Here is a 19,753-nt window from a genome sequence, read left to right as displayed (position 1 = left end):
AGATACCAGGATATATAAGGCATGTCCCATGATGTTTTTTTGTACGTAGCTTGTACCAGGCTCGGCGTTGTGAACTGGTGGCATCGACGTAGGATAACTGCAGCTACTCATAATCTCAAATCATCTAACGGAGCGCCATAACCTCGCTCAGAGACGGCTCATACAAAATCCATTCAAACCTAAATCAGACCAAGTATGTAGATAGATCAACTCACAACTTCACTGAACCTAACGCAGTGCTCCTTAATCCTCGTCTAAATCCTCCGTCGGAACCTCTTGTATATACTCGTTCGTCCGCGGACCAGTATATTTCCTACAGACAACAGAAGCGTTAACGCGGAACTGCAACCTTGAGACGTTGATAGGGGAACATACCCGTGAGCATACGCCCACCACCAAAAGAGCGCAAACGCAGCAATGAAAGCACCCACACAGATCGCATAGTTCCTGTTGACTAGTCAGACGGCTACTCGCGCTGCCAGGGACGAGACTCACATATTCGACGCCGTGACCGGCACAGTAGGCGGGAAGAAAAGCACCGTGCTTATGAAGAGGACCCAGACGATCGAAACCCAGTTAATGGCTGCGCCCCATTTACCAAGCGTAAACGGCCCCTCAACGAACTTGACCTTATCCTTGTAGAGTCTATGAGCGAGGATGACGGAAACATAGGAGATATCCAGTGCTGGGGCGGTGATGCTGAAAATTGCAGTGGCCGTTTGGGTTGACCCGATGGCGATGCAGTTGAGGCCGATGCTGAAGAGAACGACGAACCAGACGGCGTTGACGGGGGTGTGGGTATATTTGTTGACTTCGGATAGGAAGCTGACGATTGTCCTTGTTAGTGTTATCATGTTATGCTTTTCTGCGACGAAAGGAGAAAGAGTCGGGTGAATTACGAGGAGAACGGGAGGGCTTCGTCACGGGCAAAGGCGTATGCCATCCGTGTATCTGCTAGCATGGCCGAGCAGCCAGTGAAGAACTGGACTAGGATGGCAAATCCCCACATGATTGTGCCACCTGTCTTTCCTCCGGCGTTTAGGAAGATTTGAGCCGCTGGAAGGCCTGTTGGGGTCCGAAGGATGCTATCAAGGTCGGTCAAGCAGAAACACATTGAGATAGTCAGGACCCATCCCATTATGCCTGATACCAGGACTGCAGATTGGATTGCTAGCGGCCCGAGCGAGGCTGCGTCGTGAGTTTCCTCCGACATGCTAAGTTCTTGTGAGCTTGAGATAAGCTTAGAAAACCAGATCGAGGACATACTGGGTGGTTCCGTCGTAATCGGTCATTGTCCACGCTACTGATATGAAACCAAGCAGAAAGGAAAAGAGCTTCGAGCCCCATCCAGAGCCATCCGTAAAGTGAGTAAAGACCCAACGAGCGGACTGCTTGTCTGGCGTGAGGTATAAGAGCATCAAGCAGATACAGACCGTCGCGGAGACTGCCCAGTTAGGACGTCAACTGACCAGGACAGCAAAATAGGAGTCACATACTATTGATCGGAGCAAACCAGAAGACGATCCGATGAAGAGTCTTGGTAGTCAGAGAGCATATTACACCCAGCACGCACAGAATCACAATGGAAAGAGCGACGGTTTGCATTGCAGTCCTACCTCCGCATTAGCCTTAAAGCGCCTAGACACTAGGAGCAGTGATTTGTACGGTGAGTAGGAGTACTCAGAGTTCATACTGGCGCACGCAAGCAGCATCTGGCTGACTGTGTAAGCCACGCTGGAAACGCCCGCAGTCTGCCCCAAGAGATTGCACCAGCCCTGCACCCAGGAAAAGATGGGCACCTGGTCATTGGGAACAACGTGCTTTGTAACGAAGTACATTCCTCCTGCGGTAGGATACGCAGAGACCAGCTCCGCTACCGAACTGCCTATGCACATGGCCATGCATGAGCCCAGAAACCAACACCAGACCGCAGTAGCTGGTCCTCCTGCAGCCAGAGGAGCTCCAAAGGTTGCTGGAACCGAGCCCAAAATCCCCAAGATGGAGATGGCATAGCTGACTGTAGACCATTTTGAGAATTCCCGTTTCAGTTCCTAGAAACATTGGTACTTAGCACAATTAAAGGAGAGGAATTTCCCAAGACGGTGAGTACCTGCTTATACCCTATACGGGCCAGGAGTAACTCATCATCATCATGTATTGAGGCCATTGATTTTCAGATAGATGACCTTTAGGATAAATGACGACATTATCAGTCGTACTTTTTATGTATTGGCTGCACTATATCCAAATGTATACAAACCGCCTATTTCGGGAGATGTCTCGGAGCGACGTAAATCCGGTTAATTGTTAGGTGGTCAGTTGCTTGATGATGTCGAACAAGATCCTCGGTGATCCCAACTTCATAGAAGACGCTTTCTGCGCGTCTGAATTTACTGCTGGTGCTCGACGGATTGATGCATTGATCAGTCATTGTCCCTTCTCTCCTCTCAGTCCCACGGTATCCGCGTTATGAAGCAGCATGGCAGATCCATCAACGTATTACTCTGTCGCCCAGGGACCTGCGCCTCCTGAAGACCCCTCCGATCCCAATCGGATGGCCCACCAAGTTACCCCTCCGTCTCATCCTCCTGCCGGCTATGGCCCTGGAGCGGTTCCTCCTCAACCAGGAGCTCCCTACGGGGCAGCAGCTCCGAATCAATGGCCCCCTTACGGCTCGCCATCTCCTTTACAGCAACAACCGCAGCAACCCCCGCAACTGGCCTCCCCTCCTCCGTTCGGCTACAATGCAGGCCCGCAGGCCGGGATGGTAGCTCCCACAGAACCAGGTTTGGGAGGGCTGACACATCAAATGGGTGGATTGGGAATCTCAGGAGAAGGAGGGGCTCGGACACACAAGAAGAAGCATCGACATGCACACCATGATATTGGCGGAGCTTCTGCCACTGCTCCGGCACAACAGCCGTTTGCTGGAATGGCTCAGGGAGGTGTACAGCCAACATCGCAGTTCCTGAATACGGGACTTACCGACTCTTCGCGTCCTATTTCGCCAGGTGCTGGTGTTGCTCAGCCCGCCGGCGTAGGGTTTGGAGCTGGAGCGAGTTCTGGAGCTGGCTCAGTTGCAACTCAGGGCAAGATTGACCCGGAACAGATTCCAAGCATCCCTCGGTCGCGCGACCTGCCTGCACAGTACTATTTCAACCACGTCTATCCGACTATGGAACGGCATCTTCCTCCCCCGGCTGCCATTCCCTTTGTGGCCCACGACCAAGGCAATTCGTCGCCGAAGTATGCTCGACTTACGCTAAATAATATTCCATCTACAGCTGACTTTCTGTCCTCTACCGGCTTGCCTCTCGGGATGATCCTGCAGCCGCTGGCCCGACTGGATCCGGGTGAGCAGCCGATTCCCGTTTTGGATTTTGGAGACGCTGGGCCTCCGCGATGCCGAAGATGCAGGGCATACATCAATCCGTTCATGACGTTCAGGTCCGGAGGGAACAAGTTCGTCTGCAATATGTGCACGTTCCCCAACGACGTCCCTCCAGAGTACTTTGCCCCGCTCGATCCGTCCGGAGCGCGTGTGGACCGCATGCAACGTCCGGAACTGATGATGGGTACAGTCGAGTTCTTGGTTCCTAAGGATTACTGGAACAAGGAACCTGTTGGTCTACGGCAATTGTTCCTAATCGATGTCAGTCACGAATCAATCAGCCGAGGATTCCTTAAGGGTATTTGCAAGGGTATCGTGGAGGCTCTGTACGGCACGGAAAGGTCCGAAAATTCGGAGGACGAAGCATCATCGCGACGGATTCCTGAAGGTTCAAAGATTGGTATCGTCACATTCGACAGAGAAGTACAATTCTACAATCTGAGTGTATGTTCTATGGTCACTGTTGATTGCGGCAGGTGCTGACCAATGTAGGCACAACTTGACGGAGCACAGATGATGGTGATGACCGACCTTGAGGACCCGTTTGTGCCGTTGAATGAGGGGCTCTTCGTGGATCCTTATGAATCAAAGTGCGACCCCTGAAAATCTGCGGAAATCGTTCAAGGTGACTGACCGATTTTTTCCTAGGGACGTAATTACTGGTCTGTTGCATCAGATTCCGAAGATTTTCGCCCACAATAAGAAGCCTGAGCCTGCACTGCTTCCAACATTGAATGCGGCTCTCTCCGCTCTACAAGCCACAGGAGGGAAAATCATCTGTGCCGTGGCCACCTTGCCCACTTGGGGCCCCGGGGCATTGGTGCGACGGGAAGATCCCAAGGTCCATGGAACGGATGCAGAGCGGAAGTTGTTTACCACGGAAAATGCAGCATGGAGATCGACGGCCAGTAAACTGGCGGGAGCTGGTATTGGTGTAGACATGTTCATCGCGGCGCCTAATGGGACTTATATGGACGTTGCTACGATCGGTGAGTCTCTTTTGTCTGGAAATGAGGTGTTCCACTAACAAACCTATCAGGGCATGTCCCCGAGGTCACCGGCGGTGAGACATTCTTTTACCCCAACTTCCATGCTCCTCGCGACATCCTGAAACTTTCCCAGGAGCTGGCGCATTCGGTCACCCGCGATACCGGCTTCCAGGCACTGATGAAGGTCCGTTGCTCGAATGGTCTTCAGGTGTCGGCCTATCACGGAAACTTTGTGCAGCATACGTTTGGAGCAGACCTCGAGATTGGAGCCATCGATGCAGACAGGGCAATTGGTGTTCTCTTTAGCTACGATGGCAAACTGGATCCCAAGCTGGATGCTCACTTCCAGGCTGCGCTGTTGTACACTTCTGCCAATGGGCAGCGTCGGGTGCGGTGCATCAACACGGTGGCGGCTGTCAACGAAGGTGGTTTGGAGACGATGAAGTTTGTTGACCAGGACGCAGTTGTCAGTATCATGGCCAAGGAAGGTAGGTATCCAAGATGCAGAGCAAAGGAACCGAGACATGCGCATACTAATGCCCTGCAGCGGCTGCCAAAACGCTCGACAAACCACTCAAAGACATCCGGGCCAGCATCACCGAGAAGACGGTGGATATTTTCAGCGGATACCGCAAGGTCTTTTCAGGGTCGCACCCTCCAGGACAGCTCGTGTTGCCGGAGAATCTCAAGGAGTTTTCCATGTACATGCTCAGCATGATCAAGTCGAGGGCGTTCAAAGGTGAGGTATACTACGGTTGCAACAATGGATTCACCGCTAACAGGGCAAGTAGGTGGTCAGGAATCGTCCGACCGGCGGATTCATGATATCCGGATGCTACGATCGATAGGATGCACAGAGCTGTCACTGTACCTGTATCCCCGGATCATCCCCATCCACAACATGCAACCGGAGGATGGGTTCCCGAATGAACAGGGACAATTACAGGTACCACCCGCGCTCCGTGCCAGCTACTCCAAGATCGAGGAGGGCGGGGCGTACCTGGTAGACAACGGCCAAATGATTTTACTATGGCTTCATTCACAAGTTTCCCCGAACCTGCTTGAGGATCTATTTGGACCCGGGCAAACGTCTCTACAAGCTCTGAACCCACAGCTGTCGTCGTTACCTGTGCTGGAGACACACTTGAATGCGCAAGTGCGCAATCTCCTGCAGTACTTGTCGACAATTCGAGGATCGAAGGCGGTGGCTATCCAGCTAGCACGGCAGGGATTGGACGGGGCCGAGTACGAATTTGCGCGACTGTTGCTGGAGGATCGCAACAATGAGGCGCAGAGCTATGTGGACTGGCTGGTGCACATCCACCGACAAATCAACTTGGAACTGGCGGGGCACCGGAAGCGTGAGGATACAGCGGGGGAGGGAACGCTGTCCAGTCTGGCCGGACTGCGGGCCCCATACTGGTGATTGGCAGTACGTAGTGTGACTGTGTGACTCTTATCGTAAGCTACGAAGTATGTTGGCTGGCAGGGGCCACTATTCAATATCCATTCGAGGCAAGGATCTCCCTTTGTCTTATTCAAATTTTCTTTTCTTTTCTTTTTTTTTTTTTCTGTTCATGCAAGTATACCATATTTTGTTCCTGCGTGTATAGCCCAAGGCCAATGTACCACTCGCGCCGTTCCAGCGGACCTATGATCTTCCTTAAACACTAGGGCGTAGACATTAGAGTTCTGAGCCTTGGCCCTGCGCCTAGACCCAAAGCAACCAAAAGCCTGGAATAGTGACGTGGGAATCTAGAACGGGGGATCCTCGCGAAAGAGGTGTCGGGAGGGGTCGGAGGGTTCGGAGGGTTCGGAGGGGCAAGAGAACAAGGGATCAAGGGATCCTTTACGAGTCTTCCATTCTTCGATTTACAGGAACTGGAGACTTGGATCCTTTCTTTAGTCTCTGGGAACAAGGTTATTGGCAGTTGTGACTCTGACTGGGGCAGTGGAGTTGGCTTCGCACGTCAGTGGATACAAGATAGAGGGGTGTCTATCTGAGTACGTCGGTCAATCTTGACCAGAAGCTTTGGTCATTGTGTAAGCAAAAGAGTTTTCATTCAGAATGCTCGTGTTATTTGGTTCCGAAGGTCAGCAGAATGAAAAAGAGAATGTGAAAGAAGGGTAGTGAATTTGTAGGAGTATTGGGGTATACTCCAAAAACAGCGTCTTCTGGAAGAGGCAAGGATGCTGACAAAGAACTGAAAGAGTTTTTCAATAGCGTAGAGAACTCTTCTCTTTGGTGTGCCTGAGGAGCCAAGGGTTGACTCTTGAGGGATTTGCCTTCATCCGAACCAAACCAGTTGACTGAGAGTAATGTGCACGCATTTTGTCTGGTTCTGAGGCATGTTGTCACGCACTTAACTATACAAAAGATATGCCTACAGAGTTTGTCAAAATGCCACGCACCCACAAGCGTTGCCAGAGGACCGAATAAACTTTGCCAAACCATGGGAATCTTCTCAAAGACCAAAGATTTTCTGCGTTCGAGAATAAGGGAACTAAATTGCCGAACCATAGATCACAACGTCCGGTTCTTTTTTCTCTTTTTTCCTTTCTTGGGGCTTGACAGAGTTTGAGGCTTGGGAATGGGGTCAGTGGAGCCAGATATGGGAATCCATGTACTAGTGCCTTCATGCGGGGTGTTGGTGTTGGTGTCAGGCAGCTAACAAGCAGAGCTACATTATACTGTTGACGTGATAGTAAACTACCTGCATAATCAATGTCACCTGAGACATTCCAGCTCATCGTACACTGTCATACATTAGATGAGGTCAAAATGAAGTGAGTGGTGCGGCATTTAACGTGCATATGTCTCGTTTAGTGGTGCAGATATGGCTGTTGTCGTGATGCCGATTGGCTGGCTGCAAGAGATCGACAGGGACCCCAAAAGTCTGCCCTGATTTCATGATAACAATATTCAGTCATTGAACCAGGTCTAACAGGATCAAGTACTTGCGAACTTTGAACTTGAGCCAATTATCCCCAAGTTTCTTGAGTGGCCATGGATGCAGTGGGGTTCTTTCTTTCTCTCTCCCTTTTTTTCAGGTTTCTAGAGGGCAAACCTCCGATGGATGCATCCAAGAGTACTTGATCCCTGGTCCAGGCACCTCGAGCCACGTTGGCTCGACTTTCTGGTTCACCTCTCGTGTGCTCGGGGTACCTACCGAATCCATACTTGGGAGTTTGCCATCTAGTCCCGACCCTGACTAACCCCAAAATGGAGCAATTTGGCTTGCCTCCAGGTATCGCATCTGAAGCTATATAACCCCCTGTCGCGACAGGTGTTCTGGTTTCCTTCTTCATCAAACAACACTCTCTTGACCACCAAGTCAGTTGTCTTTCTTGTCTTTCTCTTTGTCCCAGTGACATTACTTTCTTTTCAGTCAATTCGACTGTTTCATTCTCTTGTCAATCTTTGACTACCACTTATTCCTTGTCTGTCGAACAGACCGATCCTGTCTTCTTTCAGAACAATCTCTTCAGTCTCTACATCCTCAGTCAACATGATGTTCACCAAGGCCTTCTTCGCTGCTGCCTTTGCCACCCTCTCCACTGCCCTGCCCCATGTCATCCAGCGCAGCGGCAACTCCTCCGCCTCTGGAGGCGGCGTCCAGATCGTCAACAACCTGAGCCAAACCGTCTACGCGTGGTCGGTCGCTGATAGCGTCAGCGACATGCATACCCTCTCTGCGGACGGCGGCTCCTACTCCGAGGACTGGCGCACCAACTCCAACGGCGGCGGCGTCTCCATCAAGCTGTCCACCAAGCCCGACCAGTCTGACGTCCTTCAGTTTGAGTACACCCAGTCCGGTGACACCATCTACTGGGACATGTCCTGCATCGACATGGGCACCGACTCCGAGTTCTCCAAGTTCGGCTTCACCGTCGAGCCTTCCCAGTCCGGCGGCGACTGCCCCTCTGTCAACTGCAAGGCCGGCGACACTGCCTGCGCCGAGGCCTACCTGCAGCCCAAGGACGACCATGCCACCCACGGCTGCCCCATCAACACTTCTTTCGTGGTGAACATTGGCAACTAGACCGCTAGCAAGACAAAAAGCATGCAATAAACGTCGGCGAGCCGACGACGAACCAATACAACTATACCCGGCCACTGGTCACTGGTCACCTTCAACTCTTGCTTGATGCAATCGAGGTCCTGAACATGTGGACCTTTGTTCTTTCTTTTTTTTTTTTCCTTGTCAGAAGACACTGGGACATGACATTCTCTCACTCCTGGTTGACTTCATTCTCTCGCTGTCAAAAACTTGTCGTATATAAGAGTGCTAGCCGCTCTCTCCCTGTCGAACAGGTCGAGTGACGCGCTGCGATTCATGCTTATGCTATACGATATATGAAAAAAGTCATATATGGATTGGATACGGTTGTACAGGAACGTAGACTAGACTATAGACTATAGACTTGTGAATATCATCATGACTACAACAAAACTTGCTCTCTGCTTCTGGTGAAGTTCTCAATTCTACTCTTAAAAGCATCTGACTGATCACATCACGGCCACCCTGAAAGTTGGCAATCCAGGCTCCCGACTAAGATCCTAACACGCAAGCAAGGCAGGGGCCAGTGGCCAGTGGCCAGTGGGCCAGACCATGTCATAGAATCGGTCGTACTGGAGTCTCCAGTCCAGAGTCTGCAAACAATGCGGAGTAATGGACATTGACTACGTACGCCAGCGCCACAGTGGGACAGATCTTTGAGAGTGCGCAAAATTGTTTCTCTGTGTGGATCTGTCTGAACCAATGACCAGCGTCTGTGGCCACCAGTGCTTAAATAAGCATTGTGCCGACTAGCCGTATGCGAATGCCTTATCTGGTTGGTCAGTATGGGCAGTTGCTGCCTTGATGCCTCATTCTCTCTCTTTCATTTTTTTTTTTCATTTTTTTTTCTCCCTCGTGTCAAGACGACTAGGTTGATCCTCTGTATTCTGGAGTCTGAACATGTTAATAAGCAACGCACGACGCGTCACTGTCTCACGTGCAGAAGGGTCCACACTATTCCTTCCAAATCCCGATCCGGCTCGGAATCGCTGTGGTCTAGACTTTGCTGCGCATGACGGATGCGCAACGGAGTACTCTTTCAGGTATCGTCTACGCATCTGAATGTAGAAGTTCATCCCGGGGGGTTCTCTCTTGTTGGCAATGGTTTTTATTGGCGGGTTCCTACTACCAATCGCAATCTGAAATACCAAGAGACAATGTCAAGTCTACCCTAGCGCAGGCGGCGCCAAAATCCCTCGCGCATCACCTTGAGCATCGCATACGCCACCAACCGGTAAATGATCGTGCAGATGCCAAGAGCCATCACGTTCATGGGCGCGTTCTTGTCTAGATTGTACAGCTGTAGCACTTGCTGCCCGGTCTGGATCGGGCAGGTCCCGTTCGCCAAGAGCTGCGACGCAGTGCATGTGAAATGCTGGTCGCGCATCGCGTACGGCGCCAGGTTGGCGATCGAGTACTTGATCGGTGACAGGTGGTTGATGGCCTGCAGGACGTCGTTGACGTTCAGGCTCATCACGCCACCCAAGATAGTTGAGATAGACAGCAGAATCGACGTGACGTTGACGGCGAATCCGACGTGCGAGAAGAGCGTGCAGAACATGATTCCCACAGACTCGCCGCAGCTGATGATGCAGAAGCAGTTGAATGCGCTGATGAGGAACATCTTTGGACTGCGTTCTAGATTATCCGCGTAGGCTGCGAGCACCCCGAAGATGATTGAGGAGATCGCCTCAAAGGGTACTTCGAGCGTCGTGTACTGTAGAATGAAAGTCTCGGCAGAGTAGCAGTGGTCCGCTTCTTCCCGGTAGAAGACGTCCCGTTCGTTCGGGTAGATGGCGATATTTTGCAGCATCCCTATCTCATTAGCATCTTGGATCTAACGCGTTGGATTATAATGGACGAAAACTCACCCACGAAATAGAGCGCAGCAAACTCCTGGATAAACCCCATCCGCGATTGCACAGCAGCATAGTCGTTCTTCAAAGGAGCAAAGAACAGAGCCATGATGATCGCAATCCCTACCACCTGCAATGACCGAGCCATCACCAATGGCGGCTGACGCCAGAAATTGATCGCGGCACGGTGCAGCACCAACGGGTACGTGATCCGAAAGGGAAGCATCCGTCTCTTCAAGCTTCCAAGTTCCGCCGGAGTCGCAATCTGTGACGGGCGCCGGCCTTCGTCCTGCTGTTGGCCATCCCAACTAGTGATCAACTTCTGTACGCGCTCGCGGGTCAGCGCTTCTCGGTCTTCCTGCTGTAGGTCGACCGTGATCAGGTCCAGAACAAAGTCGGCAGGGTTCGTGGTCTTGGGACACTCGTATCCCAAGGACCGGAAGTACGGGAGCATCTTCTCGCCCTCCCCCGCATACACGGTGTATCCTCCTCGGGCCAGAAGCAGGACCCTCGAGAAGTGCTGGAACAGGTCCGATCGTGACTGGTGGATGGTCATGATCAGGGTCCGGCCCTCGGCTGCCAGCGCTTCGAGGACTTCAATAATCGACGTGGCTGTAAACGCATCTAGGCCGGAAGTAGGTTCATCCAACAGTAAAACCTTGGGGTCTGTTAGAATCTGAATGGCAATGGTGACTCGTCTCTTCTCTCCGCCGCTGATGCCCTTGATGAGTTCGCTGCCTATCAGATTGTCCGCGCACTCTTTCAATCCCATCTTCAGGAGAATCTCCTCTGCTCGCTGGTTCTTCTCCTCGCGCGACATCCACTGTGGTAGCCTCAGGCCAGCTGCGAAACGGAGACTCTCGCGCACCGTCAGCGACGGCATCAACGCGTCGTCATCCTGGGTGACAAACGATGTTACTGACCGGATCACGCTCTCTGAAGGCACAGCACCGTTGTAGAGCATGTTTCCCTGCAGTCGATACTGTGTCCCCAATGAACCTCTTAACCTTCGTGCAATAGAGTTGAGCAGCGATGTCTTCCCACTACCCGACGGGCCCATGATGACGTTCAATTTCCCTGGCTGGAATTCAGCGGTGATGGGTTTGAGGATAAATAGCGTCCGCGATCCCCGGCGAGAGACCTGGCGTTTCCGGATCTCCAAGGCATACTTGTCCAGGGAGATGGCGACAGGACGAGCTTCCTCGCTGCGCCGTTCGGCAAACTTCTCTTTACCCGCAGACAAATCTACATCGGTCTTCCGGGCTTGCGCGATGTCAATGGCGAAATGGTTGTACTGGAGCAGCAAGCCAGCGAGGAGATAATGACCAATCACAAAGGCCACAAGAATCACGATTGGCCGCCAGATCCAGTTTGACGGAAACCCCAGGTTCTCCATAATGTACCGGCCCGTGTATTGCGTACATGCGGGATTGGACGGGTCTGTGGAGTATGGACAATCATAGAACTGGCCCTCTGGGGGCCCGTCAGGACCAATGAACTCGTTGGCGCACAGGGCACCGAAGATGTAGAATGTATATGCCACCCATTTTAGCCACCGCACGTACACCGGGATCTGGTTTGACTGTACAAAGTACCCGCACGCGAAAGACTGTAGTGTGAAAGAAAGGTTGCCCACAAGACTCGCACCGGGGAAGCTGCGAGCGACGCCAATGGAGACAGCCGCAAAGGTGACAGCAATGTAGTGAGTGAGGATGGTCAGAAGCAAGAAGACAAAGAATTGGGCCACGCTGAGCCGGTATCCGACCATGAAGTAGTATATAATTGCGAAGATAATAGGCACAGGCAGGTCTTCTAGAGGAAGACGCGCTGCACGTCTGCTCAGCAAGAAGGCAGGGACACCCACGACACCTTCGTTTCTCTCGCGATCGAACAGACGTATGTCGATTGTCAGACGATACGTCTCATAGAGAAGGATCAGATACCCGTTGAGGCTGCTTGCAGTATACAAACTGCCTTGTCGCGATCGAATACCCGCTTGACTCTCATCAAGCTGTAAAAAGATCCAGCCATTGATCACAGCCATCCCCACGGCCTCCAGAAGGCTGCCCGCCATGCCGAGAGGGTCTCGGATTGTTGTGGTGAAGGTCCGAGAGGTCAGAACACGGAATTGTTGACGGAAGGAAGCGGTCTTGTTTGGAGATGTTGTGAATGCACCGGACGGGGTCGACATCTTCCCTTTATGCCGAGACTGCTCAATCTGTTTTCGTTCAGAGCTTCGAGACTTCCAGGCAGCTTTGAGAAGCTCCACTCGGGCCATCGATGCGGCCTCAAGCGACTCCGTCCGGTTATCGATGGCCGCAAGGTCAATCAAGAATTCAGCTGGATTGACAAACGGCGGCAAAACATGACCGCACGTCTCGAAATGGGACAGTGAGTCCTGACGTGATCCACTATAAAGCACCGACCCCCGTGCCAAAAGAATCACATTGTCAAAGAGACTCCAGATCTCAGAGCGGGGAGCATGAATCGAAACGATGACGGTTCGACCGTCCTCTGCGAGTCTTTTCAGGGTCCGGATGATCTGAAATGCGCTCGTTGCGTCCAGGCCCGTCGTGGGTTCGTCGCAGAACAAGACCTGTTTGAGATTAGAATTCGTCTTTGTTCTTTTTCTTTCGCCTCAGTGATCCGAAGGATGCTCACCGACGGGTTCGCCAGCATCTGCACGCCAATACTCGTCCGCCTTTTCTCCCCTCCACTGCAGCCCTTGTGTGTATTTGTCCCAATCCGCGTGTCAGCACACTCCTTCAGCCCCAGCTCCAATACCACCTGCTCGACAACCTGATGGCGCTCCTCTTGCGTCGCTGGCGATGGCAATCGCAGATCCGCCGCATACCGCAGAGTCTCTCGAACCGTCAGGGTGGGAATTAGCACATCCTCCTGCATTACATATGCGCTGCGAATCCCCTCAATGCCCGCAACTCCGTTGAAGGTGGTCGCCCCGGAGACTTTCGCCTTGGTCAAGCTCATCCGACCAGCCATGATGTTGAGCAGCGATGTCTTTCCAGACCCACTGCTACCGATAATCGCCGTAAGACTCCCACTAGGCATGAATGCGTTGACGCTGTCGAGGACAGTTTTATGTGTGTGGGTGTCCATCGTCTTCCCGCAGAGCCGATTCCATAACTGCGACGGCGAGGTCTTCCATATTGGACGCGTCGTATCAACCTGGAGGGATAGATTCTCAACACACACATCGACTGGGTCAACGGCACGAAGGGACAGGTTGAATGTCGCGGTTTGGTCTTGTAATCCGTCGGCAAAGACAAGGTCTTCGGGGGCTTTGAGCTCTGCGATCAAATCATCATCTTTCTCCATGCTGGCCTCGGCCCATTGGTCGAAACGGGCTTACTGCGGCAAGCCAGCACAAAGAGCCAGATTCTGTAGTATCACGGACAACCACAGCCAAACAAGCAAGCAAGCAGGCAGGCAAGATCTCCTCGTCCGAGCACAAACGACGAGGATTTGGCCCAACGGCCAAGAACACGGGGTAAGACATCTCGTTGGATTTAGGCCCTGTAAGCACCACAATGCCTCTAAAAGACCCATTCACTTTAGCTGAAGTTGGGAAGTGCTTGGATCCAAAACGGCCGGGGATTTTGCCATTATTGGCTGCTGGCGGCTCGGATGGAGTCGTCCCGTGGTCTTAGTTCCTTCGCTTAGAGCAGGTCTCCAGTAGATTCGACCAGGTGCTAATTTATTATTGTAACTTCTGACGAATAGCCCAGCTCTCCGATCAAATATCGAAATCATGCCTTACCATGTGATGATTTACTAGTCGGACTCCAAGAAACGTCGTCCACGGTAAGATAAGAAGAGCCATTCGCTTATGGGTTCCATTGCTTGCAGTTCAGGGTCCGACCCACTCCAACCGAAGTCGGTCATGATTGTCTTGTTGAGATCAGATAACCTAATGCGATGATGGATGTTTTGCGATATTTCATAGTGAGAGTTGACACTGCCTTAATGATGTCTCATTGGAATGACGGCAACCAATACAAAATCATTTATGTCGCATGACCACTACTTATGTATATTGACGTACGCCTTGGTTACATGTCAACGTTACAAGAGGCAATAGGGGAATAGATGGATGGAGAGAGAAATGTTTTTTACTTTTTAAAGTCTTTGGCTTGCAATCCTGGAATAAGCCGCCGGTACTGCGTAGAGGGCCCCTATACATGCCTGCAACTTTGGAGGATTTTGTGCACCACGACTAGTTGAATTTGTTGCAGAAAAGGATGCAAGAATGCCAAACTTATTGCGAGGGACGAGGTTAATATATGTAAATCTACTCACGTGTATTTAATGTACTGGCATGTACCTAAGTTGCGGCACCAAACCAGTTGCCCAACTGATAGATAGATAAGACACTAGATAGGTGAAACATTATGAAAGAATATGGTTGGTATCAACTGGATATCACATCAGCAGAAAAATGCAACTCATCAAGGACGTACACTCAATGCATACAGATACAGGCAGGATACAATCAAAAGAAAGAATGGATGACAGCATTTGAACACCTCCCTCGACTCCTTTTTTTCTCCTCATGGACGTTGCCATGCCTTAGTGGACGCTATTGCTCAAACACCTCCACGCACACCGAATCGGTGCTTTGCTGGGCGTCTTCACATCGTCCGCTCCGTTGGACCACATCCTACGCCGAACCACAGAAACCCCCCGATGCAGATGTCTGATCACAGAACGCCGTATGTGCTCGCATCCTCCCGACCATGGTGGATGCTCCCAGATCAGAAGAGAGCCAAAAGAAAGAAAGAAAGAAAACCATGACTAACATACATATCTCGTCACACTCCAGAAGAATGCAAGAGGGGATAATGACTAACCCAAGGACGGAAGGGGAAACAAAGGCTAGGTGATGAGGAAGTCCATGTTCATATCGTTGATGATCTTCTCCCAGTCCCAGCTGTCTTCGGTTTTGGTATCCATGATCTCCCATACCCGTCGAACCACCTTGAAGGCGGGTTCGATATTGCGCAGGTTGGAGTAAGCCTTGAGGGACTCGAAGCCTTTCTGTATCCGTTCTCGCTGACGAGGAAGGAATGCTGAGCAACCAAGGAGGAACAAGGGCATCAGGACAATGCTAAAGGCTCCGGAATCTTGCGGCAGTTGATCCAAGTAGGAGAGACCATCGTCCACCACCTGAGCTATCTTATCACTGGGCTTGGACGGGCGGATAGTACGGTACAGATAGACCCATGTTGACTGACGGTACAGCTGGGCCAGGAACCAGTTTGGTGTGTTGGGAGGATGGGATGTTTCCCATGCCCGGATGGCCGAGTCTATCGAGACGGCATCGCTCAAGATCTGGTAGTCCACCGCAGGCTCGTACCCTTCGTTGAAACGCTGCCGAATGCGATCGCGCAACCTTGTTACATCGGAGATATAGTTGAACAAACCGTCGAATACGCCAAGAAACATTCCGGCCTGCTGAGGCACAAAGTCGGGAAGTTTTAGATCATCGCTCCGGAGGGCGGGGCGCCGGTCCAGAGAGGTGATCGAGTTGGATACGTCGTGGTACTGGAAGAACTCGACGATGAACTGTCGGAATTTCTCGTTTCGTGGTTGCTGGGTCACCAGCAGATACCTCGCCGCATCCATATGCGGCCTGTACTCGCCATTGGTCTCCCCTTCGCAGATCGTATTGAGACTGAGAGCGATGGTCGATGCGATGATAGGATCCTCTACCAAAAGCTCTGGCTCCTGGGAGTCGCCCGATGATTTGATACTCGAGGACATGATACTCTCCTTGAGATCTTGAATAGCATGATGGAAGTGGTAGAATTTGCGCTCCTTCAGCATGGGCTCTGGATCGAACGTCGACAGATGTGAACCGGACAGGCACATGAGCGAGTGCATCAACCCTCGGTGTTGAGTCGCCATGGGAAGGAGGATTTCCTTGAACGGATTGGTGTCATCGTTGATTAATGTCAGCACACGACTGAAGCCGTAGACGAAATGGTCAAGGAATCGTCGGTCGATCTCCGTTTCCACCCCGTCGATGAGAAAAGGTAGGGAGCGCGGTACAGCTGCGAGCGCTTTAGTCCGTGCCGCTGCATTTCACGAGTAAGGGGTCAGTAAGATGTCCATCAGCCACGTCACAAGGAGATACCAGGGCCTTACCGTCCTCCATCTTCTGTTTACCGCTTTTCCAGATCTCCTTGGGAGGGTACCCTTCGCACACGACCGCGTTCTTTTGGCAGTTTAAACACCTGGAAGACGAAATTAGCTGACCGTTGCGGCGCATGTGAGCACTCTGGGTGATTGGTTGGGTATTTACGATGGCTTTGTCTCGTCGCATTTCTTCTTCCGTCGTCGACAAGTAATACAGCCCGTCTTAGATCTTCCCTTGGTGATCTTGATCTGGCTCCCGGGTACTGGCAGTGGATGTTTGCGTGGGCGACCACGTTTCCGTGGGACGTTGGCGGGAGCGGCCGTGGTGGTTGTCGTAGTATTGGGATGATTGCTCGCACTGGCGATCGTGTTCTCCGCCTCGAGGGTTTTGATGCTCCGCAAGTCCTCCGCACCATCAATCTCCTCGACCTTGGGGGTCACGTCATCGGTCAAGGACACATTCATATTATTAGAAGTGACGTAGTTAATCTGGAAATGTTTTGACCCGGCTGTCATAATGGCGGTGGCAGTCGCGGAGGACGAAGAGGACGGGAGCGGGGCTAATGTTGAGTCGACGAACGGGTACGAGCCGTCATGGATTTTGATCTCATAGTCGACCGAGGGACAGCTATCAGAGTGGCTTTCCCCGTCCCAAGACTCGGGAGAATCGTTGGAGGTGCCGTCGGTACTGATGCTTTCATGGCGAGAGAGACCATCGCCCATGGATGGACCATCGGGAAAGGCGGGGATTTCCGACAAGCTCAGAGCGCGGGTGGAGTTGCGATGCTCCGCGGTTGGGTTGGATTGGATACCATGAGGGTTGTGGTTGTTGAGATTCGCAGTTGGGGGCAGGATGAAGGTGGGCGTCTTTTGCATGGACAACATTGAAAGAATGTGGGCCGCATATAACTTGAACGAGGTTGGAGGTTGGTGGTTGTTTGTAGTGGTGGTACAGTAGTACTAAAATCTGCTTGGCCTCCTTCGCCGGAGTGGATGATGTTTTGTGGTTCGAGGGCGCAGCTACCCCCCAGGGACTGTGTCACAAAAGGACCAGCAGATATTGGATGGTGAGATGTAAGGCAACTAAAAGAGAAGAGGAGGAGGAAGAAGAAGAAGAGGAGGAAGAAGCAGAAGAAGAGGGGTAATCCAACAACAGCACGAGTCTGCTTTTGCGACCGGCGATTTTGGAGGGTGGATTTGCCGTATGTATGAAGGGTAGAAGAAACCTTGAAACCTCGAATGGAACCACCTAGTGGTAAGATGGGGCCAGTGGATGGGCTCAGAACTTCAATAATAGGTAGGTTAAAGAAGTTTATTCAGTTTCTAATGATGGACTTCCTGGTGAGTGGGGAGTCTACCGACTTGGCTGCGATTTAATTAGGCTGGTGAGAGGCAGTGATGAGTGCAGGGGGTGGCCTTCTCAGCAAGCCAAAGCCTTTTGGAGATTCGAGCTACTCCGTACAGCTGGCTGTGACCATTGTTAGTCATTTTTGAGTCTTCTAGTCAGAGTCGGAGTTAGTAATAGTAGGCGTACAGGATGGCAGTAGTCGGGAGTGGATGGAGATGGTGACAGGAGACGATCGGATCAATGTGGGTGCACCTGTCTGTGGACTAAAGTGGATGAGAGGTGGAGCAGGAGCTTCTTTAGTAGCAGCAGGTCAGCAACTTTGCGATTAGCGACAGGTTGAGAGGCCAGCAAGAGAAAGAGAAAGAAGACTCGAGGAAAGGGGAGAGACTGAGGGAGAGGGGGGGTACATTGCGAGGTATATTATACTACTTCTTCACCACTCAGTGGCAGATAATCCTCAGCAATATTCTTCTAAATGATTAACGCGAAATGAAGCAGGCAGTAAAGAATTCAATTCACTGACTAGTCCCACTGACCACTGTAGCTACAGGGCGTTTAAAACAAACTCTAGGACTAGGAAAGTAACCAGCCAGAAACTATGCCTAAAAGCTACAATCGAGAATGACAATCCTCAGGGCGAGTTCCATTAGTAGTCGTACTACTCCTCAGTCCTGACGTGGATCACTCTATGTTTAATCTATGGGGTGTCTCCGTCCATGTACTTCGTATGCATGTACAGAAACCCAGTGGAGAGGGGCCGCCCAGACTAGGCAAATACTACCTAACCGACCTACTACCCAGGCCTATCCATAGAAATGGAGCCAACCTGAAATGCTAAATTTCGAATGCGAACTGACCACCGGAACAACCAACAGTCAACTGATCTTGGTACGATGTACCGAGCCCCCTACTGTCCAGATGACAGACAATCTACATTCCTTCTCGTTGACCTTCTACCTGTCCACCTTGCCTGCCTAAACTCTAACGTGCGGGGGGTTGTTGTAGAAGAGGGAAAACAGGCGGCCAAGCATGTTGGATGTCCGCAATTGATTGGTTCACTATAGGATTGGGGGAATATAGGAACGGCATACTCCGTCGAAAAAGCAACAAGGCAACCTGGAGCCCAAGAAAAAGCCAATGCGAGGATCAGATGCACTTGGGAAAAGCTAGGGAAACCTAAGAAGGGGATGGCTTTTTTTAAAATTCAAAATAAAAGAAGAAAGGAAAGGTTGTTCAATATTTATTACTAAGGAAAACAACGACGCTCACAGGTTGGTTTGATCAGTTCCAAGTCCCAAATGCACGGGTGACGACGACGGATGATCCTCGACGCTGTCTTTGGCTGCGAGAACGATATGATGCATCTCGGTTGGCAACTGGCCTTGTTTCCCCAGATTCATCCCTGCATCGACCATGAGAAGTCGACTCTTGATGAAATGAAAATTGACATTGCAGTTGGCTTGTCACGCGTTGATGAAATAATTATACGGACTAGGTTCAAAGCCAAATAACCTACCTAAGATCCCGAATAACGGGAACAAAGCCATTCTATGGTTTGTGGAGTCGAAAATGGCCCTGATCATCTCAAATTGATGCTCTCTGCTCTCGAGACTTCAATCGCCGTCGATCTCCTTCTTAGGTAATTAGATGAAAATAGTAGTAACACTTAAGAATTGTATGCATGCCAACAAGAATAGGACAGATTATGGCTCAGTCTCAGCTAGCCGCTGTTTGCCCCCCACGCTACCATTTGTCTCTTAGACTCCAGCCTCCGGCCAAATCATGCAGCCGTGGGACTGTGGTCTCTGCTGACCAAATCCATCTCTGTTGGTTGATGCTTATTTGATCCATTCTGGACGTGATGGCGGTCAAGGTGTCGAGCCAATCCACAGAAGAGAAGCTCTGAAATTCAACTAGGCATGCAGTGTTTGCTCCTGGATCGTTTCCCTCGC

General features: G+C 51.4%; 5 protein-coding genes across 5 annotated transcripts; 2 read left to right on the top strand and 3 right to left on the bottom strand.

Moving 5' to 3' along the window:
* Positions 1-124: 124 nt before the first annotated feature.
* On the bottom strand, positions 125-2,167 carry AFUA_3G09710 (uncharacterized protein; the record flags this gene model as incomplete). The annotated part of the gene is made up of 8 exons (XM_077804394.1): positions 125-179; positions 322-447; positions 496-825; positions 900-1,214; positions 1,267-1,444; positions 1,497-1,612; positions 1,666-2,051; positions 2,111-2,167. The coding sequence occupies 8 exons, from the start codon at positions 2,165-2,167 to the stop codon at positions 125-127; spliced, it is 1,563 nt and encodes a 520-aa protein (XP_077660548.1).
* Positions 2,168-2,479: 312 nt separating this feature from the next.
* On the top strand, positions 2,480-6,900 carry AFUA_3G09700 (Sec23/Sec24 family protein; the record flags this gene model as incomplete). Its single annotated transcript, XM_749556.2, has 6 exons — positions 2,480-3,835; positions 3,884-3,981; positions 4,040-4,380; positions 4,431-4,868; positions 4,928-5,119; positions 5,172-6,900. 6 exons carry the CDS (start codon positions 2,480-2,482, stop codon positions 5,804-5,806), a joined length of 3,060 nt encoding a protein of 1,019 aa, XP_754649.1. The 3' UTR covers positions 5,807-6,900.
* Positions 6,901-7,889: 989 nt separating this feature from the next.
* AFUA_3G09690 (putative extracellular thaumatin domain protein) lies at positions 7,890-8,423 on the top strand (the record flags this gene model as incomplete). Its single annotated transcript, XM_749557.1, has 1 exon — positions 7,890-8,423. The coding sequence occupies one exon, from the start codon at positions 7,890-7,892 to the stop codon at positions 8,421-8,423; it is 534 nt and encodes a 177-aa protein (XP_754650.1).
* An 865-nt stretch (positions 8,424-9,288) lies between these two features.
* AFUA_3G09680 (putative ABC efflux transporter) lies at positions 9,289-13,868 on the bottom strand. Its single transcript, XM_749558.2, has 3 exons — positions 12,959-13,868; positions 10,313-12,893; positions 9,289-10,256 (listed from the first exon to the last, which is right to left on the bottom strand). The coding sequence occupies exons 1-3, from the start codon at positions 13,631-13,633 to the stop codon at positions 9,613-9,615; spliced, it is 3,900 nt and encodes a 1,299-aa protein (XP_754651.1). The 5' UTR covers positions 13,634-13,868; the 3' UTR covers positions 9,289-9,612.
* A 701-nt stretch (positions 13,869-14,569) lies between these two features.
* Positions 14,570-18,355, bottom strand: oefC (Zn(II)2Cys6 transcription factor). The gene is made up of 4 exons (XM_077804393.1): positions 17,988-18,355; positions 16,620-17,921; positions 16,463-16,551; positions 14,570-16,392 (listed from the first exon to the last, which is right to left on the bottom strand). Exons 2-4 carry the CDS (start codon positions 17,336-17,338, stop codon positions 15,191-15,193), a joined length of 2,010 nt encoding a protein of 669 aa, XP_077660547.1. The 5' UTR covers positions 17,339-17,921; positions 17,988-18,355; the 3' UTR covers positions 14,570-15,190.
* Positions 18,356-19,753: the final 1,398 nt, after the last annotated feature.

The sequence above is a fragment of the Aspergillus fumigatus genome, chromosome 3, assembly GCF_000002655.1.
Source record: "Aspergillus fumigatus Af293 chromosome 3, whole genome shotgun sequence".
NCBI lineage: Eukaryota > Fungi > Ascomycota > Eurotiomycetes > Eurotiales > Aspergillaceae > Aspergillus > Aspergillus fumigatus.
This window is presented reverse-complemented; position numbering and strand designations above follow the sequence as displayed.